We start from the raw sequence: 15813 nt of genomic DNA, 5'->3' as shown, positions 1-15813 counted from the left end.
GCACCTGGTGGCCAGCTCCTGAACCATCTCTTAAGTGTCCACACAAGGCTGAGAGATCAGACAGTATCATGTAACTTTGAATCAGAATAGACCGGTTCAACCCAGCTTTATGAGTATTGCTTTTGAAGCTTTATCAGGTCTGGAATTGTGTGAATCAGATTTTATGTAATCCTATTTACAGTTATTTGTTTATAGCATTGTAACTCTGAAGTTAGCTAACTATTTAAAAAGCAGAAGTTTAGAAATGCCAGACATGCAAACAGTTCTTCTCCATCTGGCATTCTTGAACAGGGAAATATCAAACACATATGGTCAGTGTATTCTTTTATATCATTCTCAACAATCCTAAATTGTATGTAGTCATGCAAATTAGGCTGTTAATATAAATGGCCAACAGTTACTGGAGATCAGTTCACAGTTTAATATACCTCTAAAAAGGCTTTATTCCATTATGGGTGAGATTGCCTACCCTGGCAAACAACCTCATTGACAAAATACCAAGATGTCAGCTGTGAAGGAAGAACTTACTGCTGGAATAGCATTTCAGCCAGTACTAGAAGCATTGGGCAGGATGGCTAGATACAGAATAATTCCAGCCTTCGCAGTGAGATTACTCTGGCTAACTGTCTGTTGTCCTGGGTGAAGTGCAAACAGCCACAGATGTACCTTTTTGGGGTAATTAGCTGTTGAACATATGGAGAGAGAGAGAGAGAGAAGGTATTGCACTGCGTGGAAGAGTAAAATGCCTGTGGCTTACTGGGACTGTGTGTTCAGCTCAGAACCCTTAACAGTGCAGCAGAAATGAACCCCAGAAGCTCCAAGCCCTTCCCACCTTTCTTCAAAGCCTTCTTAATCTTAACCTTGCTGTTCTCCAGCCCTCTTAATCATTCCAGAACAAACCCAGAAAACAGCACTGATGGAACACTTAAAATTTCCCTTTAGAACCTTTCTATTCTTCTGAGACCTCTTTTTGACACCTGTCTCTTAGTTCAAAGGAGTTTGGAGTGGAATTCCCTTGTTCTGTGATCCTCAAGCTGGTAGGCACGTTATGTGTGAGGAGATACCAATACATACACTATGTGTTGAAGATACGCTATTTCAGTGTTCCAAATGTCATGATAATTTGCCGTGCACATTGTGTGCATTGCAATGTGGTGTTTGCCAGGAGGCTTGCACTTCAATGTTTAAGCTTGCACTTAAATGCTTAAGAGATTTGGCATTGGGTTTTCTTCTGATTTATTGTTGCATCTGTATATTTCAGGATCTTCTTGATCGTGTGGAAGCTTTTCAACAGCAAAGCCAAAAACTCCTTTCTGTAGAAATGCCTAGTGCTGCAGAACTTCAGGAGCTGTTGGATGTCAGCTTTGACTTTGACGTTGATCTACCCCAACTGGCTGAACTGCGGATACGTCTGGAACAGGCACGCTGGCTCGAGGATGTGCAGCTGGCTTCCTCAGACCAAAACTCTCTTACTCTAGATGATATGAGACGTCTTATAGACTCAGGTGTTGGACTCGCTCCCTACCCAGCGGTTGAGAAAGCAATGGCGAAGCTGCAAGAGCTCCTTACTGTATCTGAACACTGGGATGACAAAGCCAGAAATCTGATAAAGGCCAGGTAGAAGCTAAATCTTAGTGTTGCATTTTGTGGTTCCGTGAGCTGTTTAAGAGGACAATACTTGGCCTTACTTCTGAAGGGGCTCCCTGTTGTTCATCCGGTTCACAACACGAAGGCAAAACTTGTGCCATCCAGAAGGGAAGGGGATGGAGAAGGGGGATGAGTGACTGAGTGATTTTAAACGTTGGTGTGAGCTTGCGGTGTTTGTGGTGCTCTGCTGTCACTGTGCAAGTTCTCCTTTCGCCACAAGGGAGGGGTTTAAGACACCTCTTCCTTCCTTTCTACCTTCTTCCCTCCCCCAGTGTCAGACTGGAGGATGCATGTCCCGATGGAGCTTAGATATATGCCACCAACTGGTGAAATTTTATTATATGGACTGTTTCTAACATCGAGGAAATTTTTCCAGATCAGTTGGTGCAGGGGAGAAGGAAATAAGTCAAATACATCCTTACTGAGAAAAACGTTCTTGCTCATTGCTTTGACCTTCTGATTTATGAAGTAAAATGGGGGAGAGCACAGTCTACTTAAAGCTTAGAAAGGTGACACAAATTTGTATGCAAGGTTTTGTCCCTCAAGATTCCTCACTTTTTAATTTTTTTTTACTTTTTAAAGCTTTTCCCCCAGCCTCATAATTATGAAAGCATTTGAGCATTTCTTACTCATTAGTAACCATAGTATTTTAGAATAACTTCATAGAGCACAAAACTGGAATAAGCTTGGGTTTACCCTCCAAAATAGAGATGCAGTTGGGCTTGTACTTTTCTAAAAATGTCAAAATCAAATTGTGAAATACAGAAAAGCCATCTCCACTTTTTTAACCTTCTAGTGTGGAATCTCTTAGTTGGTACTGTTTTGAGGTTCAAGGAGGATCCAAGGGTCTATCGTTCAAAAGTTAATGAATGTTAAATACCCCTTAAGCCCAAATGTGTGAATATTGAAAAACTAGACAACAGACTCCTTCGTATTTTTAGCATTTCTAGTAGGAGTCTATAGCAAGCAGATTTCTAAAAGCATACCTGCATTACTAATGCCCTGGCTGTACAGTAAGCGCCTGTAGTTCTGGACATAATGTCATTATTTGGTGTAACCCTTCGGTTTTAATAAGCCAAACGAGTAGAAGAACCCCCGTTGTATTGCAGTGTTTTACATTCGGAGATGTTTTGTTTACATAGACCGCGGCAGTCACTGAGCAGTCTCGTAGCAGCAGTGAAAGAAATAGAGGAGATCCCAGCCTATCTCCCAAACGGTGTCGCGCTGAAGGACGCGGTACAGAAGGCCAAAGACTGGCTGCAGGAAGTGGAAGCTCTGCAGGTACGTAAGCTGCGCTCTTGGCTGCTTGGTGAGTGGTGGTTCCTGCTGTCAGGTTATCAGAGCCACGCTCCGTTGTGTGCACTTGGTGCTTCAGCATCCCACTGAATTAAGAATGCTTAATCTAGAACGTCTGTTGCCTTGGACACGGTACAGTTATGGGCTGCTGAGTGCTGTTGGGTTTACCTCTGTTTCTGGACCTGATTTGTATTCCTTCACCTCTGCAATTAACTGGCTGCAATAACATCTATAAAAGAGCTATTAACAAAACTCTAAAGTTAAAAAGATACTATACTATACTATGGAGCTTTACCTTAAGGTAAATTTTGCTCAGTCACTAATAACCTGGTGATCATATTTTTGCGTACTGTTCTGCAGATGAAAGAAAAATACTGTCTTTGTAGTATCCTTACGAAGATCACTTTCTTGTTAAATAAGGTTAAACGTTTTGCATGCTAGTGGAAGTCATTTTGCTAAGACGCTCCAGCCACTGTCCTGACTTAAAGGAATGTGTCTTTATTTTCAGAGAGTGCTTTCATAACATCAGCAAGCTACAGAACAGCTATACTGTAAAAGATGATCATCATCTTACTGCACTCCTGTAACACACAGCGTGGAGCAGGTGACAGTCAAAGTTCTGCTTGCTGACTCTTGAATAAACAAATCCCCTAAGTATTTAAGTCACCAACAATATTATCTTTTCACAGCCTTCATTTGCTTGGCTAAACAAATAATTTTCCTCTAGCATCTTCTAAAAAAAACCCCAAGGGTTCCTGATCCAGGAATATTCCTGATCAGACAAGTGTCCTGTCCTTGTATTTTCTCCAGTTTTGAGTGCACCTTTCTGGAGCATGCCTCAAGTACTGAACCGCAGGTAACATCTCACCAAGATCTGCTGATACAAGGATATTAATACTTACTGGTCATGGAATCGCCTCTTCTGAGGCCCCACAGGATTCATTTGCTGTTTCCACAGCTGTATCGTTAGTGATATTTCAGACATACTGTGGTTGGGAGGTATCCCCTCATTTGTTAACCACTAAGTGTGGCCAATCTCAAGGCTGTTTCTTGTTCTATTCCTGTATGGTCGGCCTTTGATTTCATGGATTAACATGCTTGTAATTTTGTAGTAATTCTGTTGGAATTTTGAGGTGGAAGTTACTTGGTTTTCTCTTCTTCCTTCCCTCATCTCTTCATCCTCTTCCATTTTTTGAGGCTCCTTCCAGCTTTGTGTGATTTCCATTTCCATGTTCACACTTGGAAATAAGTCTTCAACTGAGCAAAAAGCTGATGGCAGAGATTGAAAACCAGAGTCTTCCAAACAAGAGATCTATACGGGTTTTCACCTTGGCTTCTAGCACTTCCCACTTGAATCTTTTTTTTTTTTTTTTTTAACCTTTCAGACCATTTTATTTGTGGACCCAGGTTCCTTTCCTGTGTTTTTAGGTTCGTTGCTTCTTTTACAGTTCAATGGCAGCTTAACTCTCCCCTCCTCTCACTTCCCACTTCCCCTCTTCTGCTAGCACGATTGCTCGGGCAGCCAGACACCGTGCTAGTTCAGGCCCAAGTGAGTAATCGTAGCCTGGACGGACTCTTTGAAGCGGTTCGTGGCTCAGCCTCACAAGAACTCGAGCCAGGGTCAGTGGGACTGCACAGATCAGGACGGGGTGGGACTGGGGTAGCCCTGATTTCACTTTGATACAAGTTGCCAAATATTTTCTTAAATTTTCATTTGTCCTCGTGTTTTTTCCATAAAGTGAACTCTGATCTGACTTACCAGTATTTTCAGGCCCATCTGAACTAAATTCTTTTGAGTCAAGAAGCTTTTATGTAAAAAAATGAGTTGTCCTGGGCTTCAAAATTTTGAAGGAACAAAGTTCACGTAATACTAACTTTTGGGGGCTATCTTGAGAGGACTTGAGCGAATTGTTCTTGGCGTTTTCTAATTTCTTGTTTTGGATTCTGAAATTCTGCCCACTGAATATGGAAAAATGTGTCTGTCTGTGCCAAGAATTTTTGCTTCAGTTCTGCAAAGATTTTAGTGAATGCCTGCAGTCACTGTGACTTGCAGGAAGTTCTTGCTATCAGTGCTTTGAGGTTTGCTGCTAGAGTCGTTGGGGTTGTTCTGGATGAATAGTTCTCCCGTCCCACATCACTGCCTATTTTAGAAATTACTTCTCAGTGCTGCTTTACTGCTGGACCTCTCGTAAGTGGGTTGCCCTAGGCATAGGCTGCTGAGTGAATGAACAGAGCTCGCTTTCGAATGGCACGTTGGATACTTGAGATGGTTCCTTGGTCTTGGCGTGCCGGGGACTGGGTTAGACTTGACTTCTGGGTCTATTTTAAATTTATTTTGATTTTCTGCTGTGAATGCAGGTTGTTAGATATGGAGTCTGCTTATATTGTTGGCAGTCTCTTTTTTTTTTAAACTGTCACTTAGTAAGTGGGGTGTGTGTGTTTTTTTTTGTTTTCCCCCAAGTGTTTCATTAGTTTTGTCTGTGTACTTAATGACTAGCGCATGAGAAACACAAACGTTGGGATAACAGCTATGGAAGTGACTGAAGCGTCTAAGCAGTAAATTCTTTTTTACAAGCTTTACCTTCAGTTAATGTGAATGGCATGCTGCGATTCATGGAAGTGGTATGTCTTATATACATCAAGCATTTTTTAATTTATAATCTGACAGGTTGGAGGACGTGTGCCTGTACTGGACACACTGGTGGAACTTGTCACGAGAGGTCGATCTATTCCAGTGCACCTGGACTACCTGCCGAGGCTGGAGTCCTTGGTGTCAGAAGTTCAAGCGTGGAAGGAGTGTGCAGCTAATACGTTTCTGTGCGAGAACTCCCCTTATTCTCTTCTGGAGGTAAGAGATCTCGGCTCTGGAGAAGACCACCACTCACACCACAGCAAAAGCACATCTGCGTTACAGTATTAACTCGTGAAATAGCAGTAAATATTAAGTGTATTTGCAGAATTGTTTTAGGATTATTTTAACATCTTTTTATTAGATTGACCATTAGTGATCATTTTAAACTTTTAAAATGCTTAAGATTTGGCTATTCTTTCTCTATTCTTTTTAATCAGTGGCTAACGAGAGCGTGCTGTGCCGTAGTCTGACATTTTCAATATAAATATGGGAATATTGACATATTTGTGGCACTGAATTTACTTCACTGTGTCAGGCTGCAGCCGCTGGAGTGCAGGTTCATACCCGCTTCACCCACCTCAGCGTGGTGACGGCCAGACCTTACGGTTGGGCTGTGGTAAGGGCGAGGCTGTAGCTGCTTTAGCTGGTCCTCTGAACCTGCTGCGTGTGTGTGAACACCTGCAGTTCTTGAGCAATCCACGCTCTGGCCTACGCTGAGCCCCTCTTACCCCCAGCCCTCCTCTCTCCGTTAGGGCAGACGGGAATGCAGGGCAGCCCCTGGAATCCTCTACTGTTTTCCAGGGCTTGCAGCTTAAATCATGTGGAGGCTATTCAGTGTATCAGCTGTCTGTATATACCAGCAATCTAAATGAAACACGGAGGTGTTTGTGGTCTGCCCATTTTATAAAATTGAATTTTAACCTTCCACCTCTCCCCATTTTCCAGATAACCTCATCCTAGTCCCCCAAATCTTTGATGGAAAAAAACACAGGAATCCCAGTTCTAAGCAGTCATACGTGGCTGTGTTAGGGCAGGACGAATGCATTTAAAATGTTGCAGACAATACTGTTTTTCTGTCCACCAGGTGTTATGTCCCCGGTGTGATATTGGAATGCTGAATCTGAAGAGAAAGCAGAAGAAGCTGAAGGAGCCAGTGCCAAGTGGAAAGAAGAAAAGCACTAAGCTAGAGACTCTGAGCGACTTAGAAAGGGCTCTCTCCGAGAGCAAAGATACTGCATCTGCGGTATGTGGTTTAAGATTTTTTTTTTTTTTTGAACTGGAGTTGCTTCTAAGTTCTTTGAATCTTTGTTTGTTTGCCCCTCGCGCAGGAGTGTTCTCTTCCACTCTTTTCTCCTTGCTATGCTGTTCTGCAGAAGGACTTCTAGGACTGTGCTCTTCTGTGCTTGCTTCGGACTTCCCAAAATTGCTTTTAGTGGAAAAAATGTGTGTTGTCTTTGTGCATGAAGGAGCCTTACAGTTTGCCAGGCAATGCCCGTAGCCTAACAAAGCATAGGAAGATAAAAAATTGAGACCTATTTTCCCCCACCATACCAAAACCTTATTAAAGATAGGATAGGGTTTTCCCAAGTCTGATCCTTTCAAAGAACACAATAACCCAACACTATTTATAATTAAAACAAACACCATAAATAATTAAAGAAAACCTCATGCGTTATGAAGTCAATAAAACACTAGTTCGGGGTGGAGCAGACTTAGTCGCTGCTGGTAAAGTGCTTCATCCCAAAAGCCCTATTTCAGAGCCTCCACCAGGGTCAGATTAAACAATGTCCCATGATTAATGAGGAGCAGTAGACTGATTTGGTAGGGTTTGAATATAATTGTCCCTTTAGGTGTGGGACACTTAAGTTTTAACCTGTGGCAGCTACTTGAAACCTGTACGTTCGGTGCTTCAGTTTTGGCCTCCCTTGTCTGGAAATCCAGACTTGCAGACTGCGTCCCTACGAGTGCTGTAAGAAGAGGCTGGGTCCTTTGAATCGCACACCCTTCTCCTCTCTGACTAGGTAATCTCTCGTTAACGGTTGGGGAATTGGAAGAGAAGGATACTCACATGGACTGCACCCAGGAAAACACACTCATTTAGTGTGGCAGGTTTTGCTTCTGACACGAGGGGAACAAGAATGTTCTTGTAGTGGAGGTTTGGATGCTTTCACAACCCAACGCTGTAGCTGCAGTGCTCAGCACCCCTGTGTACGCAACGCAGTGTGCTGTGCCCGAGTCCCGTATCTGCCCGTGCTGGACACAGTTGTCTGATTTTTGCATAGCTGATTTTTCTCTAGTCATCACATTTCAAAGCCATGATGTGTGAAATAACTGTTTTGTATATGTTTATAAACCCTCCTCTATGCATTTATTTTTAGATACATAATAAAATGCATAGAATTTATTAGTTGCAGCTGCTACTAATAGCCTTTATGAAACTGAAATATATTGCTGTCTTTAATAGCAGATAATGCTAAAGATTCCTTAAAAAAAGGATCATGTAGATCGTGTAGAAAGGGCAAACGACACATTCAGGAGTACACCTGAATTGCACTTGGTGTTTACAGACCCCAGAGCCGGTACGTAGGTCAGGGTGCGGCCCTGTGCACTTGACAGTGTGTGCAAGGTGGGTATCAGAGATGCATTTGTATTTCTGAAAACTGCCCAGGTAGTTTTACAATTACAGAGAGTCAGACTGCCTATTTGAGAGACGTGTTCACAGGGAAGTACCTGCAAGCCAAATCTGCACTTGTTTCAGAATTTAAGCTGCTGTAATGAAGGTAATGTTTTTGTAGTACAAAACATGAAGGATTTGGAACAGAGAGGAAGGGAGTCAGGAGGTTATATTTTGCAAAGGAATAAGCTTTGTATCTCTGGGCCTGATGACAAAACAGAAGGAAACCGAAGTCACGTCGCTGCACATCCTCATAACTGCTTCGCTTCAAACATTCAAAGCCTTGAAGGCGTACGGGGGTGAGGAGCTCCGTAATGATCTGAAATACTCGCTGGCACATCTGAAGAGTGTGGTTGTGCAGAGGTCACCCTGTTTCTAATGAGTAATGTTCCTTTCGAGATTACATCCCTTTCTTTGAACTCCCTTTTAGATGGCTACGCTTGGGGAAGCCCGATTAAAGGAGATGGAAGCGTTGCGTTCTCTGCGAGCAGCAAACGAAGTGAAGGTGCTGTCTAGTGAAGAGGATACAGAACTGAAAGTCTGTCTGTGCCAGAAGGAGCCGGCTGCTCCGATGATACAGTGTGAACTCTGCAGAGGGTTCTTCCACACCGGCTGTGTTTTGGTGCCCAACATTTTGCAGGGACCTCGTGTGTGGCTCTGTCCACACTGTCGTCGATCAGAAAAGCCACCTTTGGAGAAGATCTTACCGTTGCTGGCCTCCTTGCAGCGTATCCGTGTGAGGCTTCCCGAGGGGGACGCCTTACGGTATATGATCGAGAGAACTGTGAACTGGCAGCACAGAGCACAACAAATGTTATATTCAGGGAATCTAAAACTTATACAAGACAAAGTTGGCTCAGGATTATTGTACAACAGGTGGCAAGCCACAGCAGGCCAATTGCCAGAGACAAACAAGGTGAGGCTGAGCTGCTTCTGGGTTTCCTGGCGGTGGGTGGTGCGTGGTCAGCAGGATCAGCCTGTAACGCCTCCCTGGGTTTCGGGTTCCTTGTATCTGTATACAAATACTGGCAAGGCAGATTGTTTATGTGTTGCTTTACAGATATAAGGAGCTCGGGTTCTGCCTTGACGGGTAGCCAGGATGCGTGTGTCCTCCAGCAACAGCCTCCTGTTCTCCTTCTGCTGGAGTCCTGGGAACAATTGCTCCTAAAGGGCCTATTTGCCCTTCTCCTCCTCCCAGCTCCGACACTCTAATGTGACGCTATTAACGACAGAGTTGCTGAAGCTATTGTTTCTAGAGTGCTTAGTATTCAATTAGTCTTTATATTCTGTTTTTGCAAGTATTTCAGTACAGTTTTAAGTGTTGAGAATTAGTAACAGAAGCACAAACTGTCCAGTGTGTTACCAGCTTAGCTCTCAGATGAGGTAGTTTTTAACAGGGTATCTTCATCCGTGACTGCTCCTTCTTCTCCTTATCACTTACACTAGAACTGCCAAGCTGAATATTCTGCTAATGTTACTGAGTTAAGCTACAGCAACTGTTTCAGGTGTGGTCATGAGGGAGTTTCAGACTTCCACCAGTAAAGATCTTTCAGCAAAAAGCACAGGGAAAGTGGGGAAATGGGTTAAGCATTTCTAGAGTTCCTGAGATGATAAATGCAGAAAAAAATCTGAAATACAAGGTCTGCGCAGCATAAAGAACATAAAACATCCCAAAATGAAATGCGCTGTTGCTTTTACTTTTTGATTGAAAGGCCTTAGTTTTGCTAGTCCAACCCTGTTACAGTTAGTCTGTGTGTTTGTGTTTTCTCACTCAGTTATGTTAAAACATGAAATGTGCCACGCGTGCTTGAAAGAGGTATCGTAGCTGCCTCTCTGGTGACTCAGCTATACCAAGTTGCTTGTGTCGACCAAATTTTTCAAATAGGCAAGCCTAGTTTTAGAAATTAAAACTATGTTTAGGCATCTAAGAGAATTTTTCTGATAATTTAGGTTTGAAAGTGTCTTTTCACTAGACCAACTAGTATAGTTGAAAAAAACTGGGCAAGATTTTGGCATATAAGTTGATGTTTGGGCCAGAAATGGAAACAGTAAGCTTAGTTTTATTAGCACAGTTTTTTTAGCTCAGCGTGGTACCGTGAGGTTCCTCCGACCTGAAAGCAGTCTAACCATTTTTGTGTGATCTGGAGCTCAAGTCAGTAAACCCCCTAAATCAAGGTAACTGTAGCAGAACTAGTTCGGGTCCTTGTGGCCGCATTTCCCAAATCGGAAGTCCCTGGGAAGCTCCATGGAAGAGCATCAGACCATGTGCGTCAGCTTGGGACCCTCGCTGTGCCTGAGCTCAGGGGCCTTCCTGGAGTCAGGGGTACTGAGGGTGGGTCAGAGGCGGCCTCCAGAGCCATCTCGGCACAGGCGCTGAGCTAAAACTGTGGTCTCGATGGATTTGAGGTGGTTTTTTGGTGAATCCAGTGTCTCAGCGTTGCTCTCCTGCCCTGTAACAATTTTATTTTCCCTGTTACCTGGGGTAATCCAACAGTCTCATTCTCCCAGAGACACTCGTAGCAGTAACCACTGAAGCCGGGCTTTTTTGGCTCTGGCCAAAGTGGAGGACGTGGAGCGTTTAGATGAGTTTGATTCACTTGAAAAACAGCTGTGAGAATTGCTGAGAGCCAGATTTTGAAAGGGGCGCAGACACTTGAATTAGTGAGGCAGAAGATATTTTGGAAGGCATCTGGTGAGATGCCTTTCTGACACTCGTGAGTCCAAAACTGACACTTGCTGGCTTACAGAAGTGGCCTTTGCATAAGTAAGCGCACGTTTTGCCATTGGCATGTCTTCTGTGCGTGCTGAGGCGAAGAGAAGTGCTTCAGAACAGGTTGGTGTCTCATTGGATCAAGGCAGCGAGAAATCACTTCTTTATTGTGCACAAAAGGAGGAAACTCTAATATTTACCCAGAGTCAATTCTAGAGCTGAAGCCCTCGCTTCCACAAGTCGGGGATTATCCCTGCAGTGACTCTGCCTGTGTCGTCTCTGCTCCACAGGCTCGTTCTCCTCTGGTAGAGCGCGCTGCTGCATGCACTAGGGCTGGCTTCCGATCTCTGTGGAAATGATAATTCACAGCTAAGAATTCTGGCAATAAAGTTGCTTTTGCCTGTTTCCAGGTGTAGGACGAAGGATTTGGGTGTATTAGATTGAACAGTTTGTAGGAATACAAGATTTAAGCAATTGTAAGAGAAAGAAGTTTTGATTCTATTGCAGTTATTTGACACTTCAAAATTACATGTTTAGTGAAAATATCTATGCATTATCTTTTGTTTTGTTTTCTAGGTTTCCCAGACAATTGGAGCTATGTCATTCTCCATGCCTCATGACTGGGATAACAGAACCATATATTTACATTCTCCATTTTCTACAGGACAGCACTGCATCCCACTTCATGGTTTGTAATCTTCACTTTGATTTCCCCACCCCCCTTTTTTTTTTTTCCCCCCCCTGTGTTTGGAGGAGAAGAGAGGGTGTCCTGGTCAACAGGAGATGGCCAAGGCAGGGAGGAACGTGACTGCGCGGTGTGTCTGGTTGCTTCTCCATCCACTCAGCAGCTTTGGAACTTAAACTTCTCAACGATACAGATTTCCCACATGTAATGAAAAGATGTGGCGCAGTAGGAGAAGAGTTGTCAGCCGAGAGCTGGCCCCGTCCCACGTGCACAGCACGCAGTGGGCTGTGGCCAGCCAAACGGGCTGCAGGAGGGGAAGTGGATGAGAGGGGAGGGGGGAGACCGCTGAAATTGTAGGAGCTGGATGGGAACAACGAGGGGAAGGTTGTGCTGGAGAGCCCAGGGTACTTAATCCATAGGACACGAGCCCACGTAAGTTTTGCCGCAGCACAACTGTCACAGAGTGGCAGAGACTTGAGAGTTTTCTTAGCTGCTGTGGCTGCTGCTGTGCTCCAGGTCACTCAGCACCGGTTCTGCGTGCTTCCTAGCTCAGGCTTTGTGTTTACTGGACTAACACAGACATGCTATAAATTGCATCATTTTACAACTGTAAAAGAAGCTATTTATCATCTCTCTCCTCCTGATGCGTAATGCTCCAGGGACACAGGTCTAACCTTATCTTCATGTTTTCAAGTCAGTGCAGCTTAGTCCATACTAACTTTACACAAGACACTTACTTCAGTTTAACGTTACAGTTAAAGTCAAACAAGGCAGTCCTTTGTACAACCAGGTTTAGCTGTCCGGCCGTATTTGAGTTGTACTGAGTACTATATTAAAAAGCTGTTACTTACACAATGATTTTGACTTCCCCTGGCTGTGACTATTTCAGGAGCCCAATGCAAGTTTGGTAAGCTGGATCGCAGCAGTAGGTGGTGACCGCACAGCAGGACTCAGCTGTGCGAGGCTCATCCTCTCAGCTTTTCTTCCTCTCCTCTCTTGGCTTCACTTACGGATTTCACTCTGTTTGTTCATCTTACCTGCTTGTCACGTAGTGAGGGGATCAGCACACTTCTTGCAGCTTCAGAAGCAGGAGAAATTGCCAAGAATGATGGCAATTGCTTATCCTCGAACCAGCAAGAAATGCAAGCCTGGAAGGGTACTGAGCCACAGTGCAGTAACTTCTGTGCAAGCCTTTATCTTTCTTTTTAACCCTGCTGTTAAAAATGAGCAGCGAAGAGGGAACAGATAAGAATTAATTCATAACAGTTGCAGATTTTGAAAAGTCTTTCACAGTTTTTTTTTTTTATGTGCTACCAGAGAAGAATTTTCATTATCTGTGCAGTTCTCGTCAGTGCTGACACTGAAGAATTCCTTTTCTCCTCTCTCCCTGTCTTTCATAATAGTCATTAGCACAGAGCTGGATGAGCTGATGATGGAAGCCCAGCTGCTACAGGTTTCTCTGCCTGAAATACAGGAGCTGTACCAGATCCTATTCACAAAGCAAAGCCCTGTTTTGCAAACAGAGCAGAGGTCATCCGTTGGACCGACAAATGAAAAGGCAAGTGTCTGGCAACAGCAATGAGATTGGGGTCACTTATGGGTTCAGGCAGAGCCCTCCAAAGCTCTACAAAGAGGTTTGTGTCTGTGTCTGTACTTCCACAAAAATACACTTTCCTCGTTCAAAAGGGGTCAAGAAGTTGGTAACTTAATGAATTTGTTACAAACTATTGAATATAATTTGTGGCCTAATGCATTTTTGCAATTTGAATCTGTTTTTTGTGGTCACTGTCTGTATTTTAAATATGTCTATCCTAATTTGACTCCTGTCCTGTGTTTAAGAGGCTTTCCGAGAGAGCTGCCTCTGAAGCAGTGGACTCGGAGGCAGGAAATGCGAATCTTTTTTTCTATAAATTCTGTCACTGGAGTGTGACCCTACCCTTTGCTCCCCTTACACATCCCGCTTCTGCTGAAAAGCCAGCACTCTGTCAAACTCTGCATTTTTACTTAAGCCTATTCCTAAAAGCAGGGTATGTAATAACAGGGTAATGAGTGTTAGTTGCATGCTTACGATTTTGCCAAAATATCTTCCCAACAGAATGAGTGTTGCCGAGGAAGAAAGGATGGAATTAGTTACATGGAGAGAAAACTAAAGCGGCGTTTTGAGAGAGAGAGCTTCTATGATGAGAAGAGAGCAAGAGTAAAAAAAATGAGAACACCCAAAAAGAAGAAACTGAAACTCAGTCACTCAAAGGATCTCTGCACTAACAAACTGGAGAGAGAGCGGGAGCGTCTCTTTGAGATGCAGCGTTCCAGTGAAAGCCACTTGCTTCCCTCAGACACGTCATTCTCTGAGCAGGAGGACTCTGAGGACGAAGATGCCATCTGCCCTGCTGTGAATTGTCTCCAGCCTGAGGGAGATGAGGTCAGTAGAGGCAGACCCGCTGTGGTGTACTGAGTGCTGGGATCTAGGTCAGCTGCCCTGAAACTGTTAGACTACGGAAGTACTGTGTACAAAGAGAGCGTGAGGCACTTAGTAACCCGGAGACAGTGTCTGCCACTGCTGGGACACATTATTAACGATCCTTCCCACCTTCTCCAAGAGCAGCCGTGCAGCTGGGGCTGGGGAGGGCAGGTGGACATCAAAACATCTGCATGGAATCGGGAGGAGGAGGGGGGTCTGTGCAGACACCGTTTTCATCTGTGCTCTTGAACTAAGGGTGTAGGTAGGCCTTGTGGGTTGCAGCCTTTCTGTGGACGGGGGCAGTGCCTTGGAGCTCTGCACAGGCCCATCCCTACTGGAAAATGGAGAAGAGGGTCATCCCCAGGTGCCTGGGAGGGCCGGGGTGAAGTTGCCGTCCACGATCTTGCTATAGGTGGGACAGCAACAGGAGGGATAAGGGAAGCGTGCCCTTCTCAGCTTCAGAGGAGCTGGACTGCAGGAGTCCAGAGAACAGCGAGCGTGAGTGGAATATCCAGCACTAGCCAGTTGTAGAATGGGACATTTCACACTCATTTAAATAGATTAAGTGCCCAGAAATGACTAATGGATGCTGTATTTGCTTGGTCCTTCTCTGAACACCAGTATGTCTGTTCTTCATCAGGTGGATTGGGTCCAGTGCGACGGCAGCTGCAACCAGTGGTTCCACCAGGTGTGTGTGGGCATCTCTGCAGAAATGGCAGAGAAGGAGGACTACATCTGCATCAGCTGCACTGGGAAGGACTCTCAATATCGGAAGTAAAACTCCCCATAAACCATTCAGGACTTGAGTAAAGAAGGTTATCAGAGTTTTCCAATAAAGCCACAGGGGCTGGTTTAAGAACCAGATTGCAAATGGTGCTACTTCTATCCTTATGGGATCATTTTCCAGAACTCAAAACAATTTTTGACACTTTTGTATTTTCCCTTGATCTGTTTGTGGTTGTTGAGGTTTGAGATGCTGACTGTTTAGCAGGGGTTTCCACCAATTTGGAAGGCATTTGAAACATGCACCTTTTATTGTACAGCATTAAATTACCTCTCTGGGATTTGCCGGCGTATTTAATTCAGCTTGGTTTAGGTGCAAAAAAACCTGCACCACGAATTTTCCAATAAATCCTCTTTTGAGGAAATCCCTGTTTACTCTGTTAACTCTTTGGAGACTTTAGTTTTTTTCCACTTTGTTTTTCGTAGACTAGGTTTATTTATCTGAGCAATAACTTCTATGTCTGGTTTCAGTGACTGGAATGACAATTCTGAACAGCGTGTTGCTTCTAGCATTGGTTGATGTACAGAAAGCAAATGTTAGATCCTAGTGTCACTGACAGCCCAGTGATGTAGAAGACAGGAAAAAAAAAAAAAGCTCTGTAAAGTAATTGCCACAGCTGTATTTTGGCTTTCTCCTTTTTTGGGTAGCTTGTATCAAATGTTGCAGTTTATATTGTGGAATAAACCCCTGGTTATGTTATAAAATTAAATGTTGGTGTTTTTAGAGAGCTTGAAATGCAGCTTCATTTCCCTCTGGGTCGATACTGATTGCATCGATGAGTTCTCTTACTCAAGAGAAATCCACCTTTAAAACAAGAAATGCAAAAGCCGTGATATTTTCTTACCTTACTTGTATATTCAAGTTTGGAAGGAGGATGCAGATCAAAATGTTATTCACACCAAAAAAAACCCCTCACACTTTCTC

The 15813-nt window shown here is 43.9% G+C and overlaps 1 protein-coding gene across 2 annotated transcripts in view; it reads left to right on the top strand.

Moving 5' to 3' along the window:
* The window catches only part of KDM5B (lysine demethylase 5B), a 58610-nt gene extending 43012 nt beyond the window's left edge, over positions 1-15598 (top strand). For both annotated transcript variants that reach the window (XM_076357734.1, XM_076357733.1), the window contains 9 exons: positions 1262-1617; positions 2790-2928; positions 5612-5791; positions 6660-6818; positions 8680-9165; positions 11536-11647; positions 13048-13202; positions 13740-14066; positions 14746-15598. In XM_076357734.1, coding sequence (XP_076213849.1) covers positions 1262-1617; positions 2790-2928; positions 5612-5791; positions 6660-6818; positions 8680-9165; positions 11536-11647; positions 13048-13202; positions 13740-14066; positions 14746-14883 — 2052 coding nt within the window. In that variant the 3' untranslated portion in view covers positions 14884-15598. The remainder of the gene's footprint in view (positions 1-1261; positions 1618-2789; positions 2929-5611; positions 5792-6659; positions 6819-8679; positions 9166-11535; positions 11648-13047; positions 13203-13739; positions 14067-14745) is intronic.
* Positions 15599-15813: the final 215 nt, after the last annotated feature.

This window comes from Aptenodytes patagonicus, chromosome 22 (genome assembly GCF_965638725.1).
Source record: "Aptenodytes patagonicus chromosome 22, bAptPat1.pri.cur, whole genome shotgun sequence".
Lineage (NCBI taxonomy): Eukaryota > Metazoa > Chordata > Aves > Sphenisciformes > Spheniscidae > Aptenodytes > Aptenodytes patagonicus.
This window is presented reverse-complemented; position numbering and strand designations above follow the sequence as displayed.